This window comes from Plecotus auritus, assembly GCF_963455305.1.
Source record: "Plecotus auritus genome assembly, chromosome: 2".
Classification (NCBI taxonomy): domain Eukaryota; kingdom Metazoa; phylum Chordata; class Mammalia; order Chiroptera; family Vespertilionidae; genus Plecotus; species Plecotus auritus.
Genome location: NC_137771.1, coordinates 2,734,055 through 2,760,791, shown reverse-complemented (window position 1 = coordinate 2,760,791; position 26,737 = coordinate 2,734,055). Strand labels below are relative to the sequence as shown.

General features: G+C 62.9%; 3 protein-coding genes across 8 annotated transcripts in view; 1 reads left to right on the top strand and 2 right to left on the bottom strand.

Annotated features, from left to right (window-relative positions):
* Positions 1-13,913, bottom strand: part of KCNAB2 (potassium voltage-gated channel subfamily A regulatory beta subunit 2) — a 69,714-nt gene extending 55,801 nt beyond the window's left edge. The window contains exon 1 of one of the 2 annotated variants that reach the window (XM_080656782.1): positions 13,545-13,913. The gene's annotated coding sequence lies outside the window, so the exon portion shown is untranslated. The remainder of the gene's footprint in view (positions 1-13,544) is intronic. The other variant, XM_080656783.1, reaches the window with a different exon arrangement.
* Positions 1-26,737, bottom strand: part of LOC308242658 (uncharacterized protein) — a gene marked incomplete at both ends in the record, with an annotated part of 479,931 nt that overhangs the window by 1,499 nt on the left and 451,695 nt on the right. The gene's annotated exons all lie outside the window — the stretch shown is intronic.
* The window catches only part of NPHP4 (nephrocystin 4), a 70,398-nt gene continuing 56,506 nt past the window's right edge, over positions 12,846-26,737 (top strand). For 3 of the 5 annotated variants that reach the window (XR_013959953.1, XM_080656747.1, XM_080656745.1), the window contains exons 1-4: positions 13,923-13,978; positions 15,048-15,117; positions 19,010-19,181; positions 20,185-20,337. Coding sequence is in view for 4 of the 5 variants with exons in the window: in XM_080656747.1 (XP_080512873.1) it covers positions 19,047-19,181; positions 20,185-20,337 (288 nt within the window). In the remaining variant the exon portion in view is untranslated. Of the gene's footprint in view, positions 12,887-13,922; positions 13,979-15,047; positions 15,118-19,009; positions 19,182-20,184; positions 20,338-26,737 lie in introns of those variants that run through there. The other 2 variants (XM_080656746.1, XM_080656748.1) reach the window with 2 other exon arrangements.

Here is a 26,737-nt window from a genome sequence, read left to right as displayed (position 1 = left end):
AGAGAGCAAACAGCCTTGCCCATGATGCCCGAGATGCCTGTGGTGACCGAGATGTCTGTGGTGACCGTGATTCCCGTGGTGACCGAGATGCCCGTGGTGACTGAGATGCCCATGATGCCCGTGATGCCCGTGGTGACCGAGATGCCCGTGGTGACTGAGATGCCCGTGGTGACCGAGATGCCCGTGATGACTAAGATGCCCATGGTGACCGAGGTGCCCGTGGTGACCGAGGTGCCTGTGGTGACCGAGATGCCCGTGGTGACCGAGGTGCCCGTGGTGACCGAGGTGCCCGTGGTGACCGAGATGCCCGCTTTCGGAGCCTGGCTCAGTGGTTGGGAGCAGCTGACAGGAGGAGCAGCAGTGGCCCAGCTCCAGGTGGATGGATGGACGGATGGACAGACAGATGCACAGGCCCCAAGCTGCTTCCCTCGTTTCCGGGGCAGAGGGGCGGCTGTTAACCGCTTACACCCAGAGTGGGACGGGGAGGCCAGCATGGGGGGGCTTCCCAGACAGGCCCTCCTGGACCAGGGTGCGCCCCGATCCAGTGCCAGGCGTCCTTAGAAGCAGAGACGAGGACACAGGCCTACGTGAGGCAACGTGAGGACGCAGGCAGAGCCGGGAGTGAGTGTAAGCCGAGGACGCGGGCCAACACCGGGCCTGAGGGACACCCTCCCTCAGCTCCAGACCCGAGAGGATAAATGTGGCCCCTGCCCGCCCCTCCCGTGGTAATCCGTCCTTGTGGCGGTCTAGGAGACGCACTCCCTCCTAACCTTGTATGTACGTATGTACGTACGTATGTATGTATGTACGTATGTATGTACGTATGTATGTACATATGTATGTACGTATTTTTTAATCCTCACCCGAGGATACTTTTTCCACTGATTTTTAGGGAGTGGAGGGGAGGGAGGGAGGGAGAAAGACATCAATTGGTTGCCTCCCGTACATGCCCCACTGGGGCTGGGGATCAAACCTACAACCGAGGTACATACCCTTGATCAGGAATCGAACCCACGACCATTCGGAGCAAGCAGGGCCAGCGCTCTAACCACTGAGCCCACCGTCCCGGGCCCAGCTAACCTTTTAAACCCTCTAACCATAGAAAGTTGTAGAGAAAGCGGAGAGGCGGCCTTCTCTGGGGGAGCAGCCCTTTGTGGGGGGCCTGGCCCGTGTCCCAGCCCTGCCCTGGCTCCACACCTGGTGGGGGCGGGGCGTGGAGTGTCTGCCGATCTCTGCGTCAGCGTCGGTGAGGGGCTGCCGGCGCCCCTGCCCTCCAGGGCACGGAGAATAAATAACACACGGCCTCAAAGAGGATTGCGCCCAGCGCCACGTGCCCGGCAGGCGCGATTCAGCCCTCTCCAGGGCCGCACCCCCCGGCAGTCTGCAAGACACCACTCAGCACCCCCAGGCTCTGCTGGGTTAAACACGGGCCACAGGGAGCCGCCAGGCACGTGCCTCTGCCGCCCCATCGGGAACAGAAGCGGGGGGTTTAAGTGACAATACTCCTCGCTGGGGAGGCTGCGATGGAGCTCCCCGCAGGCCTCCGGGGCAGTGGTACAATGTCGGTAAGAGAGGTCCCGAGGCGGGGGCTCGGAAACCCCACTTCCGTGACGTGCGAGAGAGGAAAGGAACTTGGGCGCACGCACGTGCTCCCGTCAGCCCCGTGGGGAAGAGGCGAAGAGGCTGGACCCTCAGGAGACACCGTGTGAACGACGTGAGGGACAACCAGAGGCTGTCACGTGCGGGTTGCAGTGTGCGTCTCCCTCTCGGGAAAGCGCTGCTGCCGTACGTCGAACGGACAGCGGACAGCACCCGTGTCTCGCCGGCAGGAGGGAAGGCGTAAGGTGAGTGGGGAGGGGTCCCGCCCCCGAACCCCACGATTCCTGCCTCAGACTCAGGTGGGGCTGTGTGCGCGGGCAGGGAACGGAAGACCCCACGGTAGCAGGGGGATCCCCTGGGAGGCTCTGCCAGCTGGGGCCTGGAGCAGGGGCCAGTGGGGGTTCCCCCTGACTGGCATCCCGGGGACCCTGGCCCAGGATGGAGGCCAAGGGCCAGCATCTGCCCTGCTAGTGAGGGGGGCGAGGCATCGGTCGGGAGTCTGTCCTGGTGGCGGTGTGACCCGAGGGAGGCACAGCTCCTGCTCTCGCCCTCGGGCACAGCGCATCGCAGCGCCCACTCCGGAGTGGCTGGGGCCTGAGAGTAAATGCTTGGCCCGGCCGGTGGGGCTCAGCGGTTGGGCATCAACCCAGGAACCAAGAGGCGGCCGGATTAATTCCCGGTCAGGGCACATGCCCGGGCTGCAGGCTCCATCCCCTGTGGGGGCCGTGCAGGAGGCAGCAGATTGATGTTTCTCTCTCATTGATGTTTCTCTCTCTCCCTCTCCCTCCCACTCTCTCTCAAAAATTAAAAAAGTATATATTTTAAAAAATGTTAAAAAAAGAGTAAATGCTTGCAAGGCTTAAGCAGAGGCCCGACAAAGAGCAGATCTGGGTCAAGTGGCAGCTACGGATACAAATGATAGTTGTTGCTGTTGTCATCGCTACAATCACTATCACCCACATCCCCATCCCCATCATCACCTCCACCATCACCACCATCCCCATTACTATCATTATCTCCATCCCCATTACTATCATCATCTCCATCCCCATCATCACCTCCACCATCCCCACCATCCCCATTACTATCATTATCTCCATCCCCATTACTATCATCATCTCCATCCCCATCATCACCTCCACCATCACCACCATCCCCATTACTATCATCCCCATCATGACCTCCACCATCACCACCATCCCCATCCCCATTACTATCATCTCCATCCCCATCATCACCTCCACCATCACCACCATCCCCATTACTATCATCCCCATCATTACCTCCACCATACCACCACCATCTCCATCAACACCTCCACCTGATCCTCATAATCACCACCACCATTACTATTACCACTACCGTCATCATCACCACCACTATACCCATCACCATCACCATCACCTTCACCACCACCGCCTTCTTCCAGCTTCAGATGAAGTGCCTGCTCCTTCCTGCAGGGGCGAAGGCTCTGAGCTGTATAGTCTTCCCCCGGGAGGCCCTCTCCCCTGGAGACCTGCTCATGAAACCCTGCCCTTCTCCGGCTGCCCCCGGGACCACTCAATCCGGGCGCCCTGGGAGTCTGCGGTTAGGAGGAGCTGCCTGCATGATGAAGTGGCTCCTTGTAAAACCCTGAGCATGCGGTCTCTTCAGCAGGCAGCGGCGCAGCGGGTAGAGCGCATGCATCCAGATGCCAGGCGGCTGGCTGCCCTGGCCCTCCGCCCAGGATGCCAGCCTCAGGACCACAGCTGCCTCAGCACCTGGCGCTGTCCCAGCCTCAGGGAGTGTCCCGCCTGCTGCTATTGCTGGCTGGGTGCCAGGCCCCAGAGGCCGTGGCCGCTCTGCCCTCCCTGGGGCATTGCCTGTTGCACAGGGTGTGGCAGGAGCGTGCCCTGGGGGAAAGCGCTATTGGAGTGCCCCCCCCCCCCCTCCTGCGGAAGATGACATCAGGGAGCCCGTGCTGGGACGGCTGTTGCCCGTCTACAGGAGGCCCTGCTCGGTCCCTGCCTCCAGCCTCAGGACCCACGGCTCATGAGGTGGCGGGGGCACTGCAGGTCTGCGCCTGCACGCGGGTCCTGGGCTGGGTGCGCGGACAGAAGGGAGGTTGGGAAGCGGCCCTGGCCGAGGGCGGCGCCAGGGCCACCGGTAGGACCTCATTCCCCAGGTCCCACCTCAGAGCCAGGACTGTGGCCTTTTCTTCCTTCACAGCCCTGAGCCCTGGACATCAGCGCGGGCAGGGAGCTGGGGTGAGGCTCGCCGTCCAGAGCTGGCAGGGCGCGGGCCTTGGAGGACCGTGGGTACTGTGGAGGCTGTGGGGGGGCCTGGGTGGGGCGCGTGCACCTCCAGCCCGAGGGGGTGATGCTTTTCACATTTAGTGGGGGTCCTGCCCCTGACACCCACAAATTCCCCAACATGTACAGGGGAACGAGCATGTCCCTGAAGGACCATCTGGCCTAGGAAGGGGGCCTGGGCGGGGAGCCCCCGTGTGCGGTGGACCCTCCACAGGAGGGGCTGATGCATGGCGCAGGGCCCTAGGGAAGGCTGGGCACAAGGTTTGCTTTCAGCCGGCGGTTCTGTCGTCTAATGGTCCCGAGTTAGGTGGCAGCCCCCCAGCCCGGGGTTGGGGTGCCACACCCCTTCCTAGCTCTGCAGAGGGCGGCTCCTGCTGGGTGGGCCACCCTCCCTGTGCCATTTCCCACGTGGCTCCACCTTCTGGGGGAGCCCACTCCTGCTGTGTGCCTGCCGAGGGCTGAGCTGGGGTGCAGAGGTGATGGGACAGACACGCCCCCTGCTCACGGGACACGGTCAAGGTGGGACTGGACATCAGCTACAATAACCCCATGGACCATGCCCAGGGTGACCTACGGGACACTGGTGGGGTCCCACACTGTGACCCCACTCTGCCAACAGGTATGATTCCTCCCCCAGCCTCAGTTTCCCTCTCCCTAAAACCAGGAGGCTGGACTCATGCCCTACACGGCGTCTGAGAGTGAGACTTCCCCGAGGCCTCAGGGCTGGAGGGGCCCGGGACCCCTGGCCCGAAGTGCGGGATGGAATAAAGCCCCAGTGGGGTGAGGTTAGCCAATGGGTTCAACGCCCGCTCCCTCCTGCTTTAGAGGCGGGGCTTCCGCCTGAGCCTGGGACAGGGGCCCTCTCTCCCTGGAGGGCCTGGGGGAAGGGTCCCAGGCCTCGGGTGCCTTTCCTTGCAGAGGCTGGTGGGTGCCTGAGGCTGCACCTGTCGCTCACACAGGCTGCTGCCCAGGGACCCCCTGGGCAGACCTGGGGCCCAGCCAGGCCCTCAGCACCCATACAGCGCAGGTGACTGGGCGCCTTCAGCAGCTGCCCCTGGTTACCATGCTGCAGGCCGTGGGGAATGACCCTCTCTTCTGCGTCCCTCCCAGCGACACCCCAGTGGGCTTTGCTAGAACCTTCCAGCCCTGGGTGAGGCAGGAGCGAGGGCCCAGTGGGCATACAGGCCGTGTGTGAGTGTCTGTGTGTGTATCTGTGTATCTGTGTGTGTGTGTATCTGTGTGTGTGTCTGTGTGTATATCTGTGTGTGTATCTGTGTATCTGTGTGTGTATCTGTGTGTGTGTCTGTGTGTGTATCTGTGTATCTGTGTGTGTCTGTATCTGTGTGTGTGTCTGTATCTGTGTATCTGTGTGTGTCTGTATGTGTGTATCTGTGTCTGTGTATCTGTGTGTGTCTGTATCTGTGTGTCTGTGTATCTCTGTGTGTGTGTGTGTGTCTGTATGTGTGTATCTGTGTCTGTGTATCTGTGTGTGTCTGTATCTGTGTGTCTGTGTGTGTATCTCTGTGTGTGTCTGTGTGTCTGTATGTGTGTATCTGTGTGTGTCTGTATGTGTGTATCTGTGTGTGTCTGTATCTGTGTGTCTGTGTGTGTATCTGTGTGTGTCTGTGTATCTCTCTGTGTGTGTGCGTGCGTGCAGGGTGGTGGTGAGCACGGCACCTGGAGCAGCTCAGGGGACCCCGAGGGAACCACAGCTCGCTGCAGGGCTGGGGCCTCTCGGGACCTGGTTAGCGACCCTCCTCCCACGGGCACGGAGACCAGCTCAGTCCCTGTGGAGCAGGCTCGTCCTCTAAGGACGCACAGCGCCCAGATCCTCACTCAGCCGCTGTCTCTCCCCAGCACCCTCCGCCGTGTCTGCATCTTTGCACGCAGCCCTCCCCACCCAGAAGGCCGCCCTGTCCTTCCTGCCCGTGACCTGACGCAGTCCCTCCCCCGCCCCTGGTTCCAGGCCCGGCTCCAGCCCGGATGCTGCCCGCCCTGCCCCTCGCGCTGCAGCTCCTCCGTGCTCGGGACCCCACGTCTCCTCCCGCCGACTGGGGGCCCTGCGGGCAGGTCAGTGAGGGGAGGAGCGAATCCACCTCAGGCCCCGCCGGCGCAAAGCAGGGCCAGGAGCACGTGGCTCCTCCGGGCGACATTGGGCCCAGGATGGCGGACGTGTCCCCCTAAACGGGTCCTTTCGTTAGGACAGTGGGTCCACGTGCCACGGGAGCTGCCGGGTGGCCTTTCCCAAACCCGTGTTTCAGGATGAAGAGAAGGTCCCGGAGGCAGCGCCCAGCGCCGCTGCCCCCCTCCTCCGGGATCGTGTACACCCCCAGCCCCCCTCCTCCAGGAGCGTGTACACCCCCAGCCCCCCTCCTCCAGGAGCGTGTACACCCCCAGCCCCCCTCCTCCAGGAGCGTGTACACCCCCAGCCCTCCTCCTCCAGGAGCGTGTACACCCCCAGCCCTCCTCCTCCAGGAGCGTGTACACCTCCAGCCCTCCTCCTCCAGGAGCGTGTACACCCCCAGCCCTGACCCCGCTGCCCCCTCCTCCAGGAGCGTGTACACTCCCAGCCCTGACCCCGCCGCCCCCCTCCTCCAGGAGCGTGTACACCCCCAGCCCTGACCCCGCTGGCCCCCTCCTCCTCCAGGAGCGTGTACACCCCCAGCCCTGACCCCGCCGCCCCCCTCCTCCAGGAGCGTGTACACTCCCAGCCCTGACCCCACTGCCCTCCTCCAGGAGCGTGTACACTCCCAGCCCTGACCCCGCTGCTCCCCTCCTCCAGGAGCGTGTACACTCCCAGCCCTGACCCCACTGCCCTCCTCCAGGAGCGTGTACATCCCCAGCTCTTACCCCGCTGCCCTCCTCCTCCAGGATCGTGTACACCCCCAGCCCTGACCCCCTGCCCTCTTCCTCCAGGAGCGTGTACACCCCCAGCCCTCCTCCTCCAGGATCGTGTACACCCCCAGCCCTGACCCCCTGCCCTCTTCCTCCAGGAGCGTGTACACCCCCAGCCCTGACCCCGCTGACTCCCTCCTCCAGGAGCGTGTACACCCCCAGCCCTCCTCCTCCAGGAGCGTGTACATCCCCAGCTCTGACCCCGCTGGCCCCCTCCTCCAGGAGCGTGTATACCCCCAGCCCTGACCTCGCTGCTCCCCTCCTCCAGGAGCGTGTACATCCCCAGCCCTGACCCCGCTGCTCCCCTCCTCCAGGAGCGTGTACATCCCCAGCTCTTACCCCGCTGACTCCCTCCTCCAGGAGTGTGTACATCCCCAGCCCTGACCCCGCTGCTCCCCTCCTCCAGGAGCGTGTACACCCCCAGCCCTGACCCCGCTGCTCCCCTCCTCCAGGAGCGTGTACATCCCCAGCCCTGACCCCGCTGCTCCCCTCCTCCAGGAGCGTGTACATCCCCAGCTCTTACCCCGCTGACTCCCTCCTCCAGGAGCGTGTACATCCCCAGCCCTGACCCCGCTGCTCCCCTCCTCCAGGAGCGTGTACACCCCCAGCCCTGACCCCCTGCCCTCCTCCTCCAGGAGCGTGTACATCCCCAGCTCTTACCCCGCTGACTCCCTCCTCCAGGAGCGTGTACATCCCCAGCCCTGACCCCGCTGCCCTCCTCCTCCAGGAGCGTGTACACCATCAGCCCTGACCCCGCTGCCCTCCTCCTCCAGGAGCGTGTACACCATCAGCCCTGACCCCGCTGCCCTCCTCCTCCAGGAGCGTGTACACTCCCAGCCCTGACCCCGCTGCCCTCCTCCTCCAGGAGCGTGTACACCATCAGCCCTGACCCCGCTGCCCCCCTCCTCCAGGAGCGTGTACACTCCCAGCCCTGACCCCCCTGCCCCCCTCCTCCAGGAGCGTGTACACCATCAGCCCTGACCCCGCTGCCCTCCTCCTCCAGGAGCGTGTACACCATCAGCTCTGACCCCACTGCCCTCCTCCTCCAGGAGTGTGTACATCCCCAGCCCTGCCCCCCTGCCCCCCTCCTCCAGGAGCGTGTACACCATCAGCCCTGCCCCCCTGTCCCCCTCCTCCAGGAGCGTGTACACCATCAGCCCTGACCCGGCTGCCCCCCTCCTCCAGGAGCGTGTACACCCCCAGCCCTGACCCCGCTGCCCTCCTCCTCCAGGAGCGTGTACACCCCCAGCCCTGACCCCGCTGCCCCCCTCCTCCAGGAGCGTGTACAGCCCCAGCCCTGACCCCGCTGCCCTCCTCCAGGAGCGTGTGCGCAGGGCTGACTGCTCTCCCTGGGGGGGTGGCAATTGCTCCTTAGGATCGCAGTTCCTATTTTGGGCGTCGTGTGTCCTTTGAGGAGCAAACGGACAGAGATGGCTCCAGGCCTCCTGTCCCTGACACCTGAACACCTCCTGGCCCTGGTGACTAAAAATACCTCCTCCTCATTGAGAGGGAAAGGCAATCCCTGGGGCGGGAGGGGGGGGGGGGGGAGCCGCAGAGCAGGAGAGGCTCCGGGGGGGAGGGGGAGATGCCACGGGGGACAAGGGGTGGGGTGGAGGAGGAGGGGGAGATGCCACAGGCTCAGCTCTGCTTCCTCCACACCACAGGGGACAGGCTGGGACAGCCAGCACCCCAACCAACCCTCGTTCCGAGAGAACGGACGCTGCTAACCACAGCACCGCACCACACGCACCACGCTCCGCAGACAGTGCGATGTGAGATTCAAGCTGACAAAGGCGTAGGGGTCATTCCTTAGGGCCCACGCAGGCTTCCGTGTCAGTCAGAGAACTGAACTGCCGGCGAGGCCTCACCAGGGCTGTCACCATCGGAGCGTCTCCTCCTGTGCTCCGGTAAGGAGCGGGAAAGTTCACCCATAAATAGCTGCGAAGTGTTTCTCAAAGTGCGGCCGCGGCACCCCTCACCCAGTGTCCCCCGTTCTCTGCCGTCACACTAGATGCCGAGCCATCGGGGCAGCTGGGAGGCTGAGTCTGACCCCGCACTTTGCAGCGTCCCCAGAAAGGCCTCTCAGGGCAGGAACACAATCACGCACCGTGGGCACCGCCCGCAGGACCGACGACCGACGAGCGGATGCCGAAGGGACCCGTTAACCCGAAAAGCGACTTTTCTTCCCACCAACCCCGCGCGTGCACCGCGACCCTCCGTTCCAGCTGTCCCGGGAGCCACCAGGGAGGGCAATGGTTGGGGCTCAGTCTATGACTTAGAAATGACGTCTTACTGAGTGTCTGTGCCAGGGACGGTCCCGACGCTCCCACCCAGGTCACCTCCTTTCGCCGATGCAGAACAAGGGGAGACGCAGACGGGAGCCAAGTGGCCGAGAGGGAGAGGGCCAGACCCTCAGGTTCTCCCCGGGGACCGGGGCTCAAGACGGTGACAGAGGGCCCTGTGAGCAGGATAACGCGTCGGTGGGGCCCGGGACGTGGCGTGCTTACTGGGGAAATGGACCTGGGCGTGACCGGTTAGCTGCTTCGTCTTCGAAGCCGGTGCGGGGTTCTGGGGAGAGACGTGCGCCTGGCTTCCGCCTGGAGCCGGGTGCGCCTGCAGGGAGAGGACACACCGCGCCTGCCCTTCCCTCTCTCCACTCCTGTTTTATCCGCGCCACACGCACTGGGACTCAGTTCTGCGAGTGCTGAGCGCAGGAGCAGAGAAGACGGGCTGCCTGCCAGGAGGAAGCTCACGGAGGCAGGTGCCAGGGGCGGGGAGGGGTTGTGGGGCGCGGCTAGCGTTTGGACGGGTTATGGTCCGAACCTGTGGCCCCACATGGCTGAGTGATACCGGCGGCGGGAGGTGCAGCAAGGAAACAAAGCTTGACCGGGTGCATGTAACTGAGTAGGTTCGAGACCCGCGAGGACGTTGTAACCACGCCCTTCCTTTGCCTCGGGAACCTGGCTGTAAAATACAGACTCGGCGTGCAGGCCGTGGTGCTGCCTCTCTGATCAGGGAGAGCAGCGTCCCAGCCAGACCCAGCTTTCTTCTCTTGTCTGTCTTTCTCAATCCTTCACCGCCCCCTCAGGCTCACCGAACCTGGCTGCGCTGGCCTGGCGTGGCACCAGGGGTTAGCTCTGATGTCTCTGGGGTTAACCACATGGCCATTGGGCAGAGCACGGCGTGGCCTCCGGAGGCCCCATCCCACAGGGCTATGAGTTCGGAAGTGGGGTGTGCGGTGCAGGGCACCCTCAGGCTGGGGTGCGGGCCAGAGCATCCTATGGCACGCAGCGAGAGGAGGCAGGCCCTCTGAGCCCCATCCGACGTGGCAAAGGGCTGAGAAGATGCAGCCCTGCGCATGCCCACCTGGCGGGGGGATGGTACCTGCCAAGGCCGGGCCTCATGGAGAGCTGGGGCTACCCTCACAGTGACGGGATGGACGGATGGACGGATGGACGTGGGTGACACCCCCCGGCCCAGGTGTGCTCTCCCAGGGAGCCCCTGCTCTGTTCTTCTCCCCTGAACTGGCTGAGCCAAGGACCACGCCTCCTCAGCGTCACCCCAAGGAAAGGGGAGTACACAGTAAGTGGGGGCTGAGCGGGCTGGGGTACCCATTCGTGAGAAAGGCAGTGTCCACGTCCCCGGGAGCTGGGATTGAGCCCCGACGTCCGTGGGGAGCTAAGAATTTATGAGGAGGGAGCGCAGCAGGAACAGAATCAAGGCTTTCTCAGGAGCCTGGAGGCCGGCTCCGTCTCACCACCGCCCTGTGCCTCAGTTCCCCCATCCTGGCTAACCAGCCTGCCCCGCAGGGTTATTTACAAGACTCACTGTGAAGCCAGGTGGGACGCGCACGTCTCTCCTCCCCTTCACCCCACCCAGTGGCCGGGCCCTGCCATCTCTTTGACATTGGGGCACCACAGTGTCCTCATTCTGGGGACCTGCCAGGCCAGGCAGGATGGCATCACCAGGATTCTCTGTGGTTGGCAGCACCGCCTGCTCCCAACAGCCCCCCAGTGACTGGGACACACCCCAGGGTGCTGGCTTCCTCCACACCTGCCGTCAACACCTCCAAAGCGGCCTTCCCCAAGGGTGGCCGAGGTCTGCACGTCCATGTCCACGGGGCTGGCTTCCTCCAAGGGGCAGAGCCCAAGAAGGGATCTGGCTCCAACTGGCAGGAAGGGAGGGGCTTAACCTGGCCCCGCCCCTGCCCCTGACTGAATGGAGGAGATGACATAAGTAATAGCTCTTGGGGGAAATGGCTATTAGCATTTATGGAAATTAAGACATCACGTCTGAGGAGGATCAGGGACACCCAGTTCAGGCCACCTCTGAACTTGAAGGAGTCACTGCCTCAGGGCGTCTGCTGACCCCTCTGAGGGGGCAGGTGGCTGAGACCCTGGCAGCTCTATGAAGAGCCCCAGCTGCTGGGAAGGGGGATGGAGAGAGGGGTGGGGTCCCTGGCCCTGGACACCCTCAGAGATGGTCCTCCCCGAATATACCTGAAGTTGACCCTGTTCTGACCCATTGTTCAGGGACCCCAGGAAACTGTTCTGGCTCCTTGGTGACGATGTGAAGGTCGCTGCGAATGTACTCAGGGACGAAGCCGCGCTGCCTCCGGTCAGAGTCCCACAGACAAGCCCGTTCCCTGGGCTCTAACGGCGGGGAGGCCTTCCTGCACCAGCCAGAGGAGGCCCCGCTCCCGCCCCTCCCGGAAACTGCCAATCAAGGCTCCTGCCTCTCACTTCCTCCGCAGTCACTTGGGGTTGAGAAGGTCCTTGAAAGGAGAGACAAAGCCCCAGGGCCTGAAGCCTCTCGGGCTGCCCTGCCCAGAGCTCCCTGCCCTCTGACCCTCGCCAGGCAAGACATGGTGTCCCATCATGCCCCCTCCAGGGTCCAATCCCGTGTGCGCCAGCTTCTTCCCACCCAGCCTCCCCATCCAAACTCAGGAGGGTTTTGAGCGTGAGAGCAGGTTCCACACTTTTCATGCCCCACCCCCTCCAGGCCTGGCTCAGCCCCCAGGCGCCGGGCAGTGCCCACAGGCCTGGGGACTGGCAGAGCAGAGAGAGACACAGGCCTGGACCTCGGCGTCCTGCAGGGAGCCGCCAGCAGGCTGGGCCGAGGCAGGACTGTACTCTAGCCCAGACACCCTCCGGGCCACCGAGGCGGGTGCGGACCCGGAGAGCACCCGTAGTCTCTATGGACATGACCTGGGGAGCCAATGCCCTCTGGCCCCCCACTTCGAGGGCACAGGGGCAGGAACCCAGGAACTGCCACCAGCCTGGGCTCTGCAGGTGGATGCGTTTGCCAGGGGACAATCCGGAGGGCCGATGGGACTCCCCACAGGCAGGTCCCAAACCCCAAGGTTGGGGCCTCAACTCGACTTCCCTAGCAGAGCGGGCGCTGGCTCTTGGCATTGCAAGGGGGCCGGCGTTTTTTGAGGGGGAGGAGAAGTTGCAGAGAAAGAAATCCTGACATGACAGATAGCGGGACAGCTGTGGCCAGAACTTGGTGTTCCCGATCCTGGGATGTGATGTATTAGTTTCCATAAATGCTAATAGCCCATTCCCCCCAAGAGCTATTACTTAACTCATCTCCCCCCCCCCCCCGGATGTGGTTCAACACCGGGCAACAAATGAACGGGCGCCGAAGAGCCAGCCCCACGGACAGGTCCCTGCTCTGCACCCAGGCAGGCGGGTCTGTTCCCTAAGGTGGCCCCACTACCCGCAGGATCGAGACCCCCTGCCCTCAGCCCCACAGCCTGGTCCCCATCATGGCAGGAAGCAAAGTTACCAAACCCCGAAAATGCTGAATCACAAAATGAGGCTGAGCAGGAAAGTGGGGGTGGGGAGGGAGATGGTGGCCAGGGAGGAAGGCAGGAAAGGGTGCTAAGGGACTTTCCACCTAGAGCCCCCCGCTCCCAGGATGCTCCAGGCAAAGTGTAGCCCCCACAGGAGCTTGGAGTACAAAAGTCAGGAGCGGCGCTGGGTGCGCCTGGGTGGGGGGGTGGAGAGGTGGGCAGGTACACAGCTGCCGCTACCGCAGTACAGTACGCAGCAGCGGTGCAGTGCCTGGGTCCACGCGTCCTTCCCGAGCGGCAGCAGGTAGGGAGATGGGAAGAGAAACGAATCTGAAGATGCCCTAGGGGCACAGCGAGGGGGTGAGGGGTGCAGGAGGAAAGTGCCAAGGTCCTGGGGAGTGGGGCAAGGAGGAGCGAGCGCCCACGGGAGAGCCTGGGAGCAGAATGGGTGGGAGGACGGGGCTATGGGACCAGGAAGAAGCGGCAGGGTGAGCCTTCAGGAGCAAAAAGGTTGGAGGGACGGGGAGGACTGGCACCGGGAGCGCTCCGACCGGGCTGCGCAGAGGCCTGGGGATGGGATGGGAAGGGGGGGGCGGCTGGGGGCCTGGGTGGGGGTGAGGCTGTGAAAAGTGGAGGAGACGGAGATAGGGCAGAGGGGCACCAGGACCACGGGAAGGATGAAGTTTGGGGCAGGGGTCGGGGACGGGAGCTGAAAGGTTGGGCGGGTTGGCAGATAGGGCGGGCCAGGGAGGACTGGATGGGGGAAGGGAGATGATGGGGCAGAGAGAAGATGGAGAAAGAGAGCCAGCCGGCTGGAGAGGAGGTGAGGGTGGAGGCGGGCGCGGGGACGCGCAAGGGAAGAGGAGATGGAGAATCGCTGCAGGCCTCGCGGGGGCCGCCGCTGCTCTCCCGGTGCGCGGCCGTGGACAGCGCGTCCCGCCGGGGTCGCCCTCTGCACTCACCTGGGGCTCCAAATCCGGATCCTTTCCCGGCTCCGGATCTTCCTTCCCGCCCTGCCCGGCGACTTTAGCGCCCCCGAATCCCGCTCTCTCCGCCAGGTTCCGCCCGCAGCATCTTCACCTCGTGGGACACCCGAGGCCACGCCTCTGACGGCTTATCATTGGCTGGAATTCACGCCAGTCACATTTCCATTGGCTGAAGAATAGCCAAGCATGCAAATCAGGACGGACCCGCCACCGCGCCGATTGGCTGAGGCTGGCGGAGCAGAGCCTCCCGACTTGGGCTCTGATTGGCCGATGACGGTGACACGGGGCGGGTTCTCGGCCAGAGCGCGAGGCTCCTCCCGCGGCGGCAGCGGCCTGGGCGTCCTTTGGCCGGTTCTGGGCCCGCGAGGCCTGCGGCTCCGTCCGGCACCGGCTGGCGGCGGGGCCTCTGGGTTCGTAGTGGATCTCTTCCTCGAGAGCGTGGGCCTCGTCACTCCAGGGTGGGCGTGGGCGCGGCGGACCGGTCTCCTAGGTAACGCGGCAGCGACGGTCGGAACCATGTTGGCTGGCGCTGCGGGGGAGGCTGGACACGGTCTCGACCCGCTGGGCCGCTGAGCGGGCCGGGGGTCTAGGGCTTGGGCTTGGGGATGCTCGGTATGTCTTTCTGCGGGGGCCCGGTGCCTGTGGGGCGCGGCGGCCGGGCGGGGCGCAGGGCTGTGCCCGCGTCAGTTGCATGTCACCCCTCCGCCGTGACACTTGGTTCGGCCCGGGCTGCTGGTTGCTTGGGTATCCTAGAGGCTCCTTGGGGCTCACCCTCTGCCCTCTGCCCCTTGACCCTGTGTCCCTCTGCAGTCCCCAGCTGTAGGGGAGCGTGGTACCGACAGCCTGGTCTTTTGCTGAGATCTTGGCGGGCGTTGGTTTCCCCCGATTCGGCGTCCCCAGCGGCCTTCCGGTACCGGAGGCCCGTGGGGGACTACTGCTGGGTGCATTTCCCCTGGGCTGGGTGCCCGTCTCCTGTGGGTGCCCATCCCAGTGGGTGTCCGTCCCCTGTGGGGACCACCTGCCATGGAGATCTCCAGACTCCCTAGTCCTCGCAGCAGGCCACCGCGCTGCCTGTGTCCAGTGCCTCTGGCATGGCGCTTGCCTTCACCCTCTGCTGTCCAGCCAGCTGACCTCCTGGCTGGCTCCGAGCTCACCACGTGGCCCCTTTCCGCGGCCGCCTGCTGGCTCTGCTGCCTGCTCCTCCTTCAGACTCCAGGGCCCCACCCAGGCACATCCCTTTAGTGCCTGTCTCCATAGACGCCGAGTTCTCAGACCCACTCCTTTCTGTGTTGCAATGTCTCGTTCTGGTGGAAGCGTGTGCAGGAAGTCCAGCCACAGCTTGCTAGTTAGGAAAGGAGGTGGCTGTAGCTACAGGTGTCTGTCACGGCTCACGTCACCCTCCCCTCCTTCCTGTCGTCTCCATAGGTCCCAGCCATGTCTCTCTTCCCACTAACTTGTGTCCTGTGTTCCTCCCTCCAGATACACGTGCCATGAGGGTGGGGAGTCTGTCTGCTGTGGTCAGTGCGGTGTCTCCAGGGCCTGGCACGTGGTAGGTACTCAAAGGATATATTCTGAACGAGGGAATTCCAGGCGGCGCTTAATCAGATCTCCACTTACCCCCTCCCCCCGCCCTGCTTTCAGCCCCCCCAGAAAGGAGGCTGGATTAGCTGTCATCTCTGCTGCTCCCTCAACCCTTGTCATTCTCTCTGGATCTTTTATTCTTTATTTTTGAAATACATTTTTATTGATTTCAGAGAGGAAGGAAGAGGGAGCGAGAGATAGAAACATCCATGATGAGAGAGAATCATGGATCGGTTGCCTCCTGCACGCCCCCTATTGGGGATTGAGCCTGAAACCCAGGCCTGTGCCATGACTGGGAATCGAACCGTGACCTCCTGGTTCACAGGTCGACGCTCAACCACTGAGCCACGCTGGCCGGGCCTCTCTGGATCTTTAGATTCTTGGAGTCAGGGCATTGGTCTTCACACGTGTGTACCGGGACTCCAGGTGTCGGTAGCCACGTGCTGAATAGGCTGCAGCAGCAAAGACCTCCCGCAGCTTCGCAGCCCCTCACTGTGTAGGTGGGAAGCAGACACAGGGCGGGCAAAGGACTTCCCAGGAGTCTGGGAGGCAGAGGGTCAGCCTGGTCCCTGGCCAGTGCTCTTGACCTCCACCCCTGGGGCCTCCTGTCCCCCTGCCTCTCCTGGCCTCGGCGGGACCGCGGGGCAGGCCTGGTTACGTGGCTTTGCAGTCAGCCACGCGGCCGTCTGACTTGGAGTGGCCGTTCAGCCTCGCTGGGAGGGGATGGGGGTGGTGCTCATCTCAGCACCGTTGGAATCGTGAATGTGGAAGGTGGGAGTGCCGGCTCCTGGCGGGGCTCATAAAAGCGGCTGTATTTTTTCTGGGTCCCCCCGGCCCATCGGGCCCCTTTCTTGGAAAAGCAGGGGACCCTCCTTTTTCTCATTATTGTTCATCTAGCCCCCAAGGCCCGCTGCCCTCCCTCTGCCGCACCCCCACTCCTCCAGGCACGTGAGGGTTTACTTCATCATCAACAGGATTCCCACCGAGTCCCTAGTCCAGGACAACAGGGACTGCTCAGTGTGGTGACTCCAGTGGGGGTCCCATGTGGGGAGCCCTGGGGGGTGGGGTGCTCATCCTGGGGAGTTGGCATTTGGTCTGGCTCCTGAAGGACAAGGAGGAATGACCTGGGGTGTGTGTGTGTGTGTGTGTGTGTCTGTGTGTAGAGGGTGAGAGGCGTGATTTCCGAGAGGAAGGGCCGAGTGGAGGTGGAGAGGAAGGAGGGCCAGGTGGCAGCTGTTCTGAGGCCCGGCCGGCGTGGCTCAGTGGTTGAGTGTCGACCTGTGAACCAGGAGGTCACGGTTCGATTCCCAGTCATGGCACAGGCCCGGGTTTCGGGCTCAATCCCCTTTCCGAGAGGAAGGGCCGAGTGGAGGTGGGTCCGGAGGAAGGGAGGAGTCTGGGTGTCACAGCCCCTGCAGCTGCCGGGGCTCCCACCCCCAGGAGCCTGGGTCTCTGGGGTCACCTCTCCCTCCATCGCCCACGCACACCTTGCTGCCCGCCTCCGCCTGCTCACGCAGTGTTGGATTCTGGGTCCCTTTCTGCCGGGTGCCTCCTTCCCAGCGGGTATCCTGCTGGTTCAGCGGGGGCCATGCCTCTGTCCACACGCCCCATCGGTGCGTTAGGGCACTCGCTTCGCATGAATAAGCATCCCAACTTGATGAAAACCTCCACTGGCTTTTGTGAATGTTTATTGAGTCCTGATGGTGGCCGGGTCTCAAGGACACAGGCACGCAGGCTCGCTCTGTAAGCAGCTGGCTGGTGAGCAGGCGAGACCAGGGCAAGTGGCAAGTACTGTGACCCAGGGAAGCACAGGGGCCGTGTGGGCTTAGGGCTGGACCCTGGAGCCGCCCGGAGCCCTCCTGGGCAGCTGGCTCTCCCACCGGCTACTGGTCAGGCCTCTCCCGCTCGCAGGGTGTGGACGCCTACGAGTTCCGTGGCATCTGTAACACGTTACCACAGACGGTGGCTTCCAGCCGCACACATTCATTCCCTCCCAGTTCTGGAGGCCAGGCGTCCAAGGTCTGTCCCCCTGGGCCACAGCCAGGGGTGGCCGGGCTGGTTCCGTTTCCTCGCCTTTTTCCAGCGGCGAGAGGCCCCTCCACATCTGTCCCTGCGTCCTTGTCACCCGGCCTTTGCTCGGAGGGAGCCCTGCGGCCCCTCTTGTTAGGACCCTTCTGACCGTGCGAGGCCCACCTGGCTAGTCCAGGATGACCTCCCCACCCAGGTCCCGAACGGGCGTCCCATCCGCAAGTGAGGGACGCAGCGTTGAGCCTGCAGCTGCCAGTGAGCGTCTCAGCCGGCCGCCCCGAAGTCCCCGGTCCGTCCGCAGGCTGGGTGGCCCGCTCCTCCTGCAGGAGTTTCTGTCGTTCCGCGCGTTCCCGGGAAAGAACAGGCTCTGATTGTGCGGTTCTTCCAAACGCGGGCCCATCTAACCACGCAATTTCAAACGATCGCTTTCGCGGCGGCGCGACCCACCTCCTGCGAGGAGTCCGAGGGCACGGAGCCGCCAGGCTCACGGAGCAGGACACACACGTCCCGGTTCTGCTTTGGCTGGAACTTGGTTTGGGTTAGGAGCCTTTCTCGCAGCGACAGGCTCATTTCGTTCACGTGGAGAGGTGCCTGCCAAGCACAGCCTGAATAAGCGTGTTGCGTTTCTCGGCAGCTCTTCCCAGTAACGCCGGTTCAGCTCGCGGCCGGAGTCATCGGAGCAGGGCTCAGCGGCCGGGGTGGCCTCCGCCTTCATTTTGGCCGATTTGGTTTATACTTCCCCTCTCGTCCCAGAATGCTAGAGAGGCACATGCTCCGGGCCGAGGGGGAGAAAACGTGTCCTCTCCGTGTCACCGAGGACATCCAGCCCTAAGAGAAGCCCGTCACTGCTGTGCGTGGGGAGGAGCAGGGCGTGCTCCCGGGGCCGCGGGCGGGCTGAGTCCCGCAGCGCCCACCGTGGCCTCGCTCTATCAGCGAAAACGTCAATACAGTGAAAAAGGCAGATTTCCCCTGCGGAGCCCTTGACTGGCCTGGGGAGCCCCAGGGTTTGGGGAGCACGTGTACAGAGCCGCAGGCTTGGAGACGGGCCCGCGGCCTCTCCTCCTCGCCGTTTAGCGCACAGAGTCCGGCCCTGTCACGGCCAAGGGCTTACGGTTCCCTGTCGGCTGAAAGGACTCTCAGGAAGGGGAGACCCCTGTCTGGCTGGGAGGCACAGACATCCTTGGTGAGCCAGGCGGCACTCACAGCGCCCCCAGCTGGCTTCAGCAGCGAGAGACATGGCCCGTGCCGCGCCCTTGGGGGGCTGGGTCCCGCTGCTGCGTCAGACCCACTGGCCCTGCCTGCTTCCTGCTCTGTCTGCTTGTGTGTGTACAGATGGGGCTCCCGCACTGGCCCGGAGCTTCGGGGGGGGGGGGGGGCCCTCCGCTCCGGGCTGCAGGAAGGCCTCACTCAGCTCACCCGGCAGAAGCTCTGAGATTTGCATCTTGGGGCCCTGAGGGGGCCATGCTCCCCATTCCCGGCGGAGACAGCCCAGTCCCCGAGGCCTGGGCCCTGTGCACACTCAGCCTCCACAGCTGCCTCGAGCGGCCCTGCCTGTCCATCCCTGGACCAGTCTCTGAGGCCCGGAGAGTCCCGCTCTGACTGGCTCCCGAGCGGGGTGGCAGAGCGGTTCTCTGGAGCGAGACGGGCACGCTTGCCAGGGGGAGGCGGCACGGGTGCCAGTCTCCCGCCCTCGCCCTGGGTGTGGAGGGTGGGGTTGCAGAGGCGGGTTAGGGGGTGCTGGGTCCTCGGATACAGGGGGAGGCGGGAAACTTTCAGATCTCTGAGCACCGTGGTCCTTACAGCTCTTATTTCTTTGAACACGAATGGTACAGGTGACCCCAGAGGTGCAGTGACCCGCAGGCCGGCAGGATGCGTGACTGGCACCAGATTTTTGACCAGAATGTGCTGGTGCCTCCCCACCCACACAGAGCACGCCAGCCCTTAAAGGAATCGACGGCGTTCCAGTGCGTCCTGAAGTGGCTCGACGGGCCCCTGATTAAGCAGGTAAAGAAATTTGCTATTTATTGTCAAACCCGCGTTGTTACTGCCTCAGCGGGGAGGCTATTGATTTCCACTTACTTATTTGCGTCTCCTCGCTGTGCCATTACCTTGGGCCCTGGCAGTATGGGGAGCCAAAGTGGCCCATCAGCAAAGAGAATCCGTGATTCAGCGACTCGGTCAGCACTTTGGACCCTGGGGAGGAGTCTGCTTCTGCCCGCAGCAGAGCAGTTTGTAACCCGGTAATCTGGTTCCCTGGTTCTTTCTTTCTTTTTTTAAAATATGTTTTTACTGATTTCAGAGGGGAAGAGAGAGAGAAACATCCATGATGAGAAAGAATCATGGATCGGCTGCCTCCTGCACGCCCCCTACTGGGGATGGAGCCCGCAACCCAGGCCTGTGCCCTGGCCGGGAATCGAACCCTGACCTCCTGGTTCCTATGTTAACACTCAACCACTGAGCCCCGGCCAGGCAAAGGGCCTGCCTTTATCGTGTCTGGCTGCTTTGTCTGTATTTGTGGCTGTGACATCTCAGTCCTCAAAGAGTAGCTTTTCCTTTGTTGATCCCACCCCAAGACACTCCTGGCCGGGGCGGATTGAGAGCTGGTGGTTACATCAGGAAGGGTTCACGGGGCTGTACCCGATAAAAACCCACCCAAACAGCCTAAGCTGGGGGCGGCTTACTGCTCCCACCGCAAACAGACCCTTGGGTACGCTAAGCTTCAGGTGTGGCCCCACCGGGGTCTCGCGATGTCCCGAGGCTTCTCTCGGCTCCGCCCGGTGTCAGATGCACCTGTCTCCGTGGCCCCGCCTCTGTGTCTCCTGGGCCCTGGGTGGGTCTCCAGGCGGTGCCGTGCCCGGGGCTTGGTGCTCTGAGGGGAAGTTCCTGGGAAGGAAATGGGTGCCTCAACCCGGATGGACGCTGCCCGGCTGGTTTACCGGGATGGTCGTCAGCACCTGTGGGAGGGTCGGGCCGCTGGGAACCCTCAGGGCCCCCCCCTGTCTCACAGGGCGCGCTGGAGGTGCTGTCAGAGCTGGGGTGCCATCTCCGCGTGTCTCTCTTCGACGTCACCTACCGCCACTTCTTCGGGAGGACGTGGAAGAGCACGGTGCGGCCCGTGCAGCCGCTCCCCGGGCAGCCGCCCAGGATCGTCCTGAATGAGGTGGGCGCGACGGCGGGCAGCAGGTGTGGGGGCCGGGGCGGGCAGGGTACACCGACCTGGGGACCCTGGGAAGGCCTGTGAGCCGCAGCCCCAGCTCACAGCGCTGGTCCGAGGGCGGCTCCGTTTCCAAACAAAGTCTTGCGTGGAGGCCAAGCGCCCTCATTGGATGAGAGCACTGCGCTGGCTGGAGCAGGGGGCGGGCGGGCGCGTGGGGTCTCGTCCCCCAGTACGCGGGGTATTAGGTTCCCTCAGAGAGTAACCCAGCAGGTCACGAGGCCTGTGTGCGTGTGTGCGTGCGAGCGAGCAGGTGGACCCGGTGAGCTGGCTGCACGGCCTGCGCTGACTGTCCTGTGGCCTCTACCCCATGTGTCCACGTGGAGGAGGTCGCCCAGGGTCGCGGGGTGGGACCCTGCTCTGGGGCGAGCACAGGGATGAGTCCCCCTCGCTGTCCTCCCCTTGGAGGGGCTGGGACTGTCCCCGCCGATGGCGCTCCTGGCTGCCAGGCCGCCCACCCTGATGCGCTGCGCTGCGGGGACCGTGCAGAATCAGGGCGCTGTCAGGAAAAGCCTTCAGAGTGACGCCCCGCCCTCCGCACTGCCCAGGGCTCAGCATTCGTGCTGGGGGTGGGCGTCTGTTGTCACTCACGTTGAGTGACGCTTCAGACGTCACTGCGTCAGCTCGCGGCTCAGGTCCGAGTTAGGAAAACCGAGATGCGGCTCCGGTTCCGAGTCTGGGAGCAGCGTGGGCTCCAGCCCTGCCTGCGCCCTTTCATCCCGTTTACTCCTCGGAGCTGGCGTGGGGCGGGCAGTGGGTTAGCGGGGACCTTAGTCCTGGAAGCGTCTGGGGAATCTGCACCTTGGTCTTGGAGTTGCTGAGGAGGAGAACACGCCGGGGAAGCGTGGGGTTGGAGGCGATGCCCAGACGCAGAATGGCAATGGCAACGGCAACGGCAACGGGAATGGGAATGGGAATGGGAACAGCAGTGGGAATGGGAATGGGAATAGGAATGGGAATGGGAGTGGGAATGGCAGTGGGAATGGCAATGGGAATGGGAATGGGAGTGGGAATGGCAGTGGGAATGGCAATGGGAATGGGAATGGGAGTGGGAGTGGGAGTGGGAATGGGAATGGGAATGGGAGTGGGAATGGCAGTGGGAATGGCAATGGGAATGGGAATGGGAGTGGCAGTGGGAATGGCAATGGGAATGGGAATGGGAGTGGGAATGGCAGTGGGAATAGGAATGGGAATGGGAGTGGGAATGGGAATGGGAATGGGAATGGGAGTGGGAATGGGAATGGGAGTGGGAATGGGAATGGGAGTGGGAATGGCAATGGGAGTGGGAATGGGAATGGGAATGGGAATGGGAGTGGGAATGGGAATGGCAGTGGGAATGGCAATGGGAATGGGAATGGGAATGGCAGTGGGAATGGGAATGGCAGTGGGAATGGGAATGGGAGTGGGAATGGGAATGGGAACGGCAATGGGAATGGGAACGGCAATGGGAATGGGAATGGGAATGGGAATGGGAGTGGGAATGGCAGTGGGAATGGGAATGGAAATGGGAGTGGGAATGGGAATGGGAATGGGAATGGGAGTGGGAATGGGAATGGGAATGGCAGTGGGAATGGCAATGGGAATGGCAGTGGGAATGGGAATGGGAATGGGAGTGGGAATGGGAATGGGAATGGGAGTGGGAATGGGAATGGCAGTGGGAATGGCAATGGGAATGGGAATGGGAATGGCAGTGGGAATGGCAGTGGGAATGGGAATGGGAATGGGAGTGGGAATGGGAGTGGGAATGGGAATGGGAGTGGGAATGGGAATGGGAGTGGGAATGGGAATGGGAGTGGGAATGGCAATGGGAATGGGAATGGCAGTGGGAATGGCAATGGGAATGGGAATGGGAATGGCAGTGGGAATGGCAGTGGGAATGGGAATGGGAATGGGAGTGGGAATGGCAGTGGGAATGGGAATGGGAATGGGAGTGGGAATGGGAATGGGAATGGGAATGGGAGTGGGAATGGGAATGGGAGTGGGAATGGGAATGGGAATGGGAATGGGAGTGGGAATGGGAATGGCAGTGGGAATGGCAATGGGAATGGGAATGGGAATGGCAGTGGGAATGGGAATGGCAGTGGGAATGGGAATGGGAGTGGGAATGGGGATGGGAACGGCAATGGGAATGGGAATGGGAATGGGAATGGGAGTGGGAGTGGGAATGGGAATGGGAGTGGGAATGGGAATGGGAGTGGGAATGGCAATGGGAATGGCAGTGGGAATGGGAATGGGAGTGGGAATGGCAATGGGAATGGCAGTGGGAATGGGAATGGGAGTGGGAATGGGAATGGGAACGGCAATGGGAATGGGAATGGGAATGGGAATGGGAGTGGGAATGGGAATGGGAATGGGAATGGGAGTGGGAATGGGAATGGGAATGGCAGTGGGAATGGCAGTGGGAATGGGAATGGGAATGGGAGTGGGAATGGGAATGGGAGTGGGAATGGCAATGGGAGTGGGAATGGCAATGGGAATGGCAGTGGGAATGGGAATGGGAGTGGGAATGGGAATGGGAATGGGAATGGGAATGGGAGTGGGAATGGGAATGGCAGTGGGAATGGCAATGGGAATGGGAATGGCAATGGCAGTGGGAATGGGAATGGCAGTGGGAATGGGAATGGGAGTGGGAATGGGAATGGGAACGGCAATGGGAATGGGAATGGCAGTGGGAATGGGAATGGGAGTGGGAATGGGAATGGCAGTGGGAATGGGAATGGGAATGGGAATGGGAGTGGTAATGGGAATGGGAGTGGTAATGGGAATGGGAGTGGGAATGGGAGTGGGAATGGGAATGGCAGTGGGAATGGGAATGGGAATGGGAATGGCAATGGCAGTGGGAATGGGAACGGCAGTGGGAATGGGAGTGGGAACGGCAATGGCAATGGCAATGGCAATGGGAATGGGAACGGCAGTGGGAATGGGAATAGGAATGGGATTGGGAACGGCAATGGCAATGGCAATGGCAATGGCAATGGCCCTGGAAGGCGGCTCTCGGTGCTATGCCCTCGGCGAGCAGCAGAGGCCGCTGGTGCCCCGGGACCAGTCCTCCACGTCCAGCACTCCTTTTGTTGCCTTGACGGTCAGAATACAGAAAAACGGGTTTTGTTCAAGTTCTTTAGCTCCAGAGAAGTCCCCTCTGCGTGTGCACACGTGTGTGTGTGTGTGTGTGTGTGTGTGTGTGAGACGTTTGACAGTGTGAGCTGTCCCTGAGGGTGCTGGCATGCAGGTGGGGCAGGGGCTGCTCACTCTGGGGGTGCCCTGCCTGCCCCCTGTGGACACAGAGATGAGTCCAAGCTGCCCTTGTGGAGGGTCCGGGAATTTGGTGGCGCTCTCTCTGACTTCACTGGCTGCCTGTGTGTCTGGCTTACCGGCCGCTGGGGGTCTGGTGTGAGGGTGCGGCTGCCTGTGTGTCTGACTACCGGCCGCTGGGGGTCTGGTGTGAGGGTGCGGCTGCCTGTGTGTCTGACTACCGGCCGCTGGGGGTCTGGTGTGAGGGTGCGGCTGCCTGTGTGTCTGGCTTACCGGCCGCTGGGGGTCTGGTGTGAGGGTGCGGCTGCCTGTGTGTCTGGCTTACCGGCCGCTGGGGGTCTGGTGTGAGGGTGCGGCTGCCTGTGTGTCTGGCTTACCGGCCGCTGGGGGTCTGGTGTGAGGGTGCGGCTGCCTGTGTGTCTGGCTTACCAGGAGCTGGGAGTCTGGTGTGAGGGTGCGGCTGCCTGTGTGTCTGACTACCGGCCGCTGGGGGTCTGGTGTGAGGGTGCGGCTGCCTGTGTGTCTGGCTTACCGGCCGCTGGGGGTCTGGTGTGAGGGTGCGGCTGCCTGTGTGTCTGGCTTACCAGGAGCTGGGAGTCTGGTGTGAGGGTGCGGCTGCCTGTGTGTCTGACTACCGGCCGCTGGGGGTCTGGTGTGAGGGTGCGGCTGCCTGTGTGTCTGGCTTACCGGCCGCTGGGGGTCTGGTGTGAGGGTGCGGCTGCCTGTGTGTCTGGCTTACCGGCCGCTGGGGGTCTGGTGTGAGGGTGCGGCTGCCTGTGTGTCTGACTACCAGCCGCTGGGGGTCTGGTGTGAGGGTGCGGCTGCAGCAGCAGGTCCAGCGGGGCTTCGCGGCCCTGGGCGTGGGCTGGGAGGCATCCTCGAGTGCTTGGCTTCACTGAGCTGTCCGTGTGAGAGGCGGCCATGGAGAGGCCGCTGTTTTATTCCTCAGCCCCGACCCCGAGCGGGAGCTGGTCTGTGAGTGAGGACGCCTGGCGCCCGGCCCCTCAGCTCAGCGGGCTGTGGGCTCCGCCCCGAGACCCCTTCGTGGGGCACTGCCCTTCCCCCCCCCCCCGAGAGACGCCCGTCCCTCAGCCAGCCTCGCAGCGGGTGTCTTTAAAGGCAGCCGGGGCTGCCCTGGTTGGTGTGGCTCAGTGGGTAGAGCGCCGGCCTGCGGACTGAAGGGTTCCGGTTTGATTCTAGCCAGGGGCACATGCCCGGGTTGCGGGCTCCATCCCCAATGAGGAGGAGGCAGCCGATCCATGGTCCTCTCTCATCATTGATGTTTCTCTCTCTCTCCCTCTCCCTTCCTCTCTGACATCGATAAAAAAAATACAAAAAAATAACGCAGGGTCAGAGTACCACACAGCTCGTACATCTTCTCTCCGATGGACACGGTTCCCCTTAGACCAGTGGTTCTCAACCTTCCTGAGGCCGCGACCCTTTCATACAGCTCCTCATGTGGTGGGGATCCCAACAATAACATTATTTTCGTTGCTACTTCGTAACTGTAATTATGCTACTGTTAATGAATCGTAGTGTAAATATCTGTGTTTTCCGATGGTCGCGACCCACAGGTTGAGAACCGCTAGCAGGGTCACCTAAGACCATCGGAAAACACAGATATTTACACTACGATTCACTAACAGTAGCATAATTACAGTTACGAAGTAGCAACAAAAATAATGTTATGGTTGGGGGTCCCCACCACATGAGGAGCTGTATGAAAGGGTCGCGGCATTAGGAAGGGTGAGAACCACTGTCTTAGATCCTTTCTCTGACGACCACGCCCAGCCTCGGGGACAGACTGGTTTTCCTGCTTCAGCTTCTGGGGGCGACTGGGCAGGAAGCCTAGGGGTTCCCCACACACAGGGAAGACCCTTCCGGGGGTCCTCCCACCCCAGCCCTGGGTGCTGAGGTCACAGGAAACCAGCTGCTCTCCGGACGCAGGTGATGGGCTGCTTCCACTTCGCATCCCCCCAGGAGACGCTGACGCCAGTGTTCCTCGTCAGTGAGAGCCAGTCTTCTCCGTGTTAGCAGCGGCTGAGGGGGTCAGGGGGCACCCGTGAAACTCCAGGGCTGCCTTCTCCCCGCGGCCTCACCGTCTCTTGGACCCTGTGCCGCCCTCGGGCAGCACGGAGGCGGCGGGGAGCCAGCGTGTGTCCGGGAGAGCGGCCGTGTGACTGGCTGTCGTGTCCCTCGGGACAGCCGCTCTCCTCGAGGCTGGGGCTCTGAGCCAGGAAGGGGACAGTGTTGGGACTTGGTTGTGCGGTGGTCCAGTGGCCTGGCGTGGGGGACAGTGCAGAGGCCAGCCTGTGAGCCTGTTTTCTGTGTCCGCCGGGGAGGCGTCCTTTGGCCGGAGCGGGTATCCTTGACTTCTCGGCAGGGTTTGCTGTAAGACGGACAGGAGCTGGAGGTACAAGGTGGGCGAAGTGGCGTGGGGTCACTTTGGTGGCTGCAGTCACTGTCACCCTGGACGGCGGACATGCGGGGCCTGGCGGCTGTTGGTCAGGGTGTCTCCCGGCCGTGCTGCGCTGTGGATCAGGGCGAGCCCACCACGGGGGCGGACGCCTCGGCTTTGTAATCGGCCAGTGCGTTTCCCGGAGGAGAGTGCTGAGCAGCACCCGTGCCTGGAGTGTCCAGGGTCCGAGCCCCAGTGGGAGGCCGAGCGGCAGATGGAGGGCGGGAAGCCCTGTGCATGACCTGCCTCCCTGGAGATGCGCTGGTTCGGCCTGTGGAGACGGCTCCGGCAGGCACCGCTCGGCGTCCGCTCCTCTCTCCCTGGCCTCGCCGCCGCCGGGCCTCTGCTGGCTGGCGGCCTCTCCGGAGGCTCGTCCTCAGAGGCCCTGTCACTGCCACGGGGTGAGACGTGGAAACGTGGCCCGCGGCACGTGAGGTCAGTGTGTCTGAAGGTGAGGCAGCGATAGGAGCCTTCCTGTGGTTTATTCGTCTGTTTACTGGGCAGGACCTGTCACCTGTGGCAGAGTGAGATGCGATGTGGGGGCGTGGGGACCCCCACTTGCAGGCCCTCTCTGGCAGGAAATCTGAGGGGCTGGACGCGAACTTTCATGCCGTCATTTCTGCCGACGGGCAGATT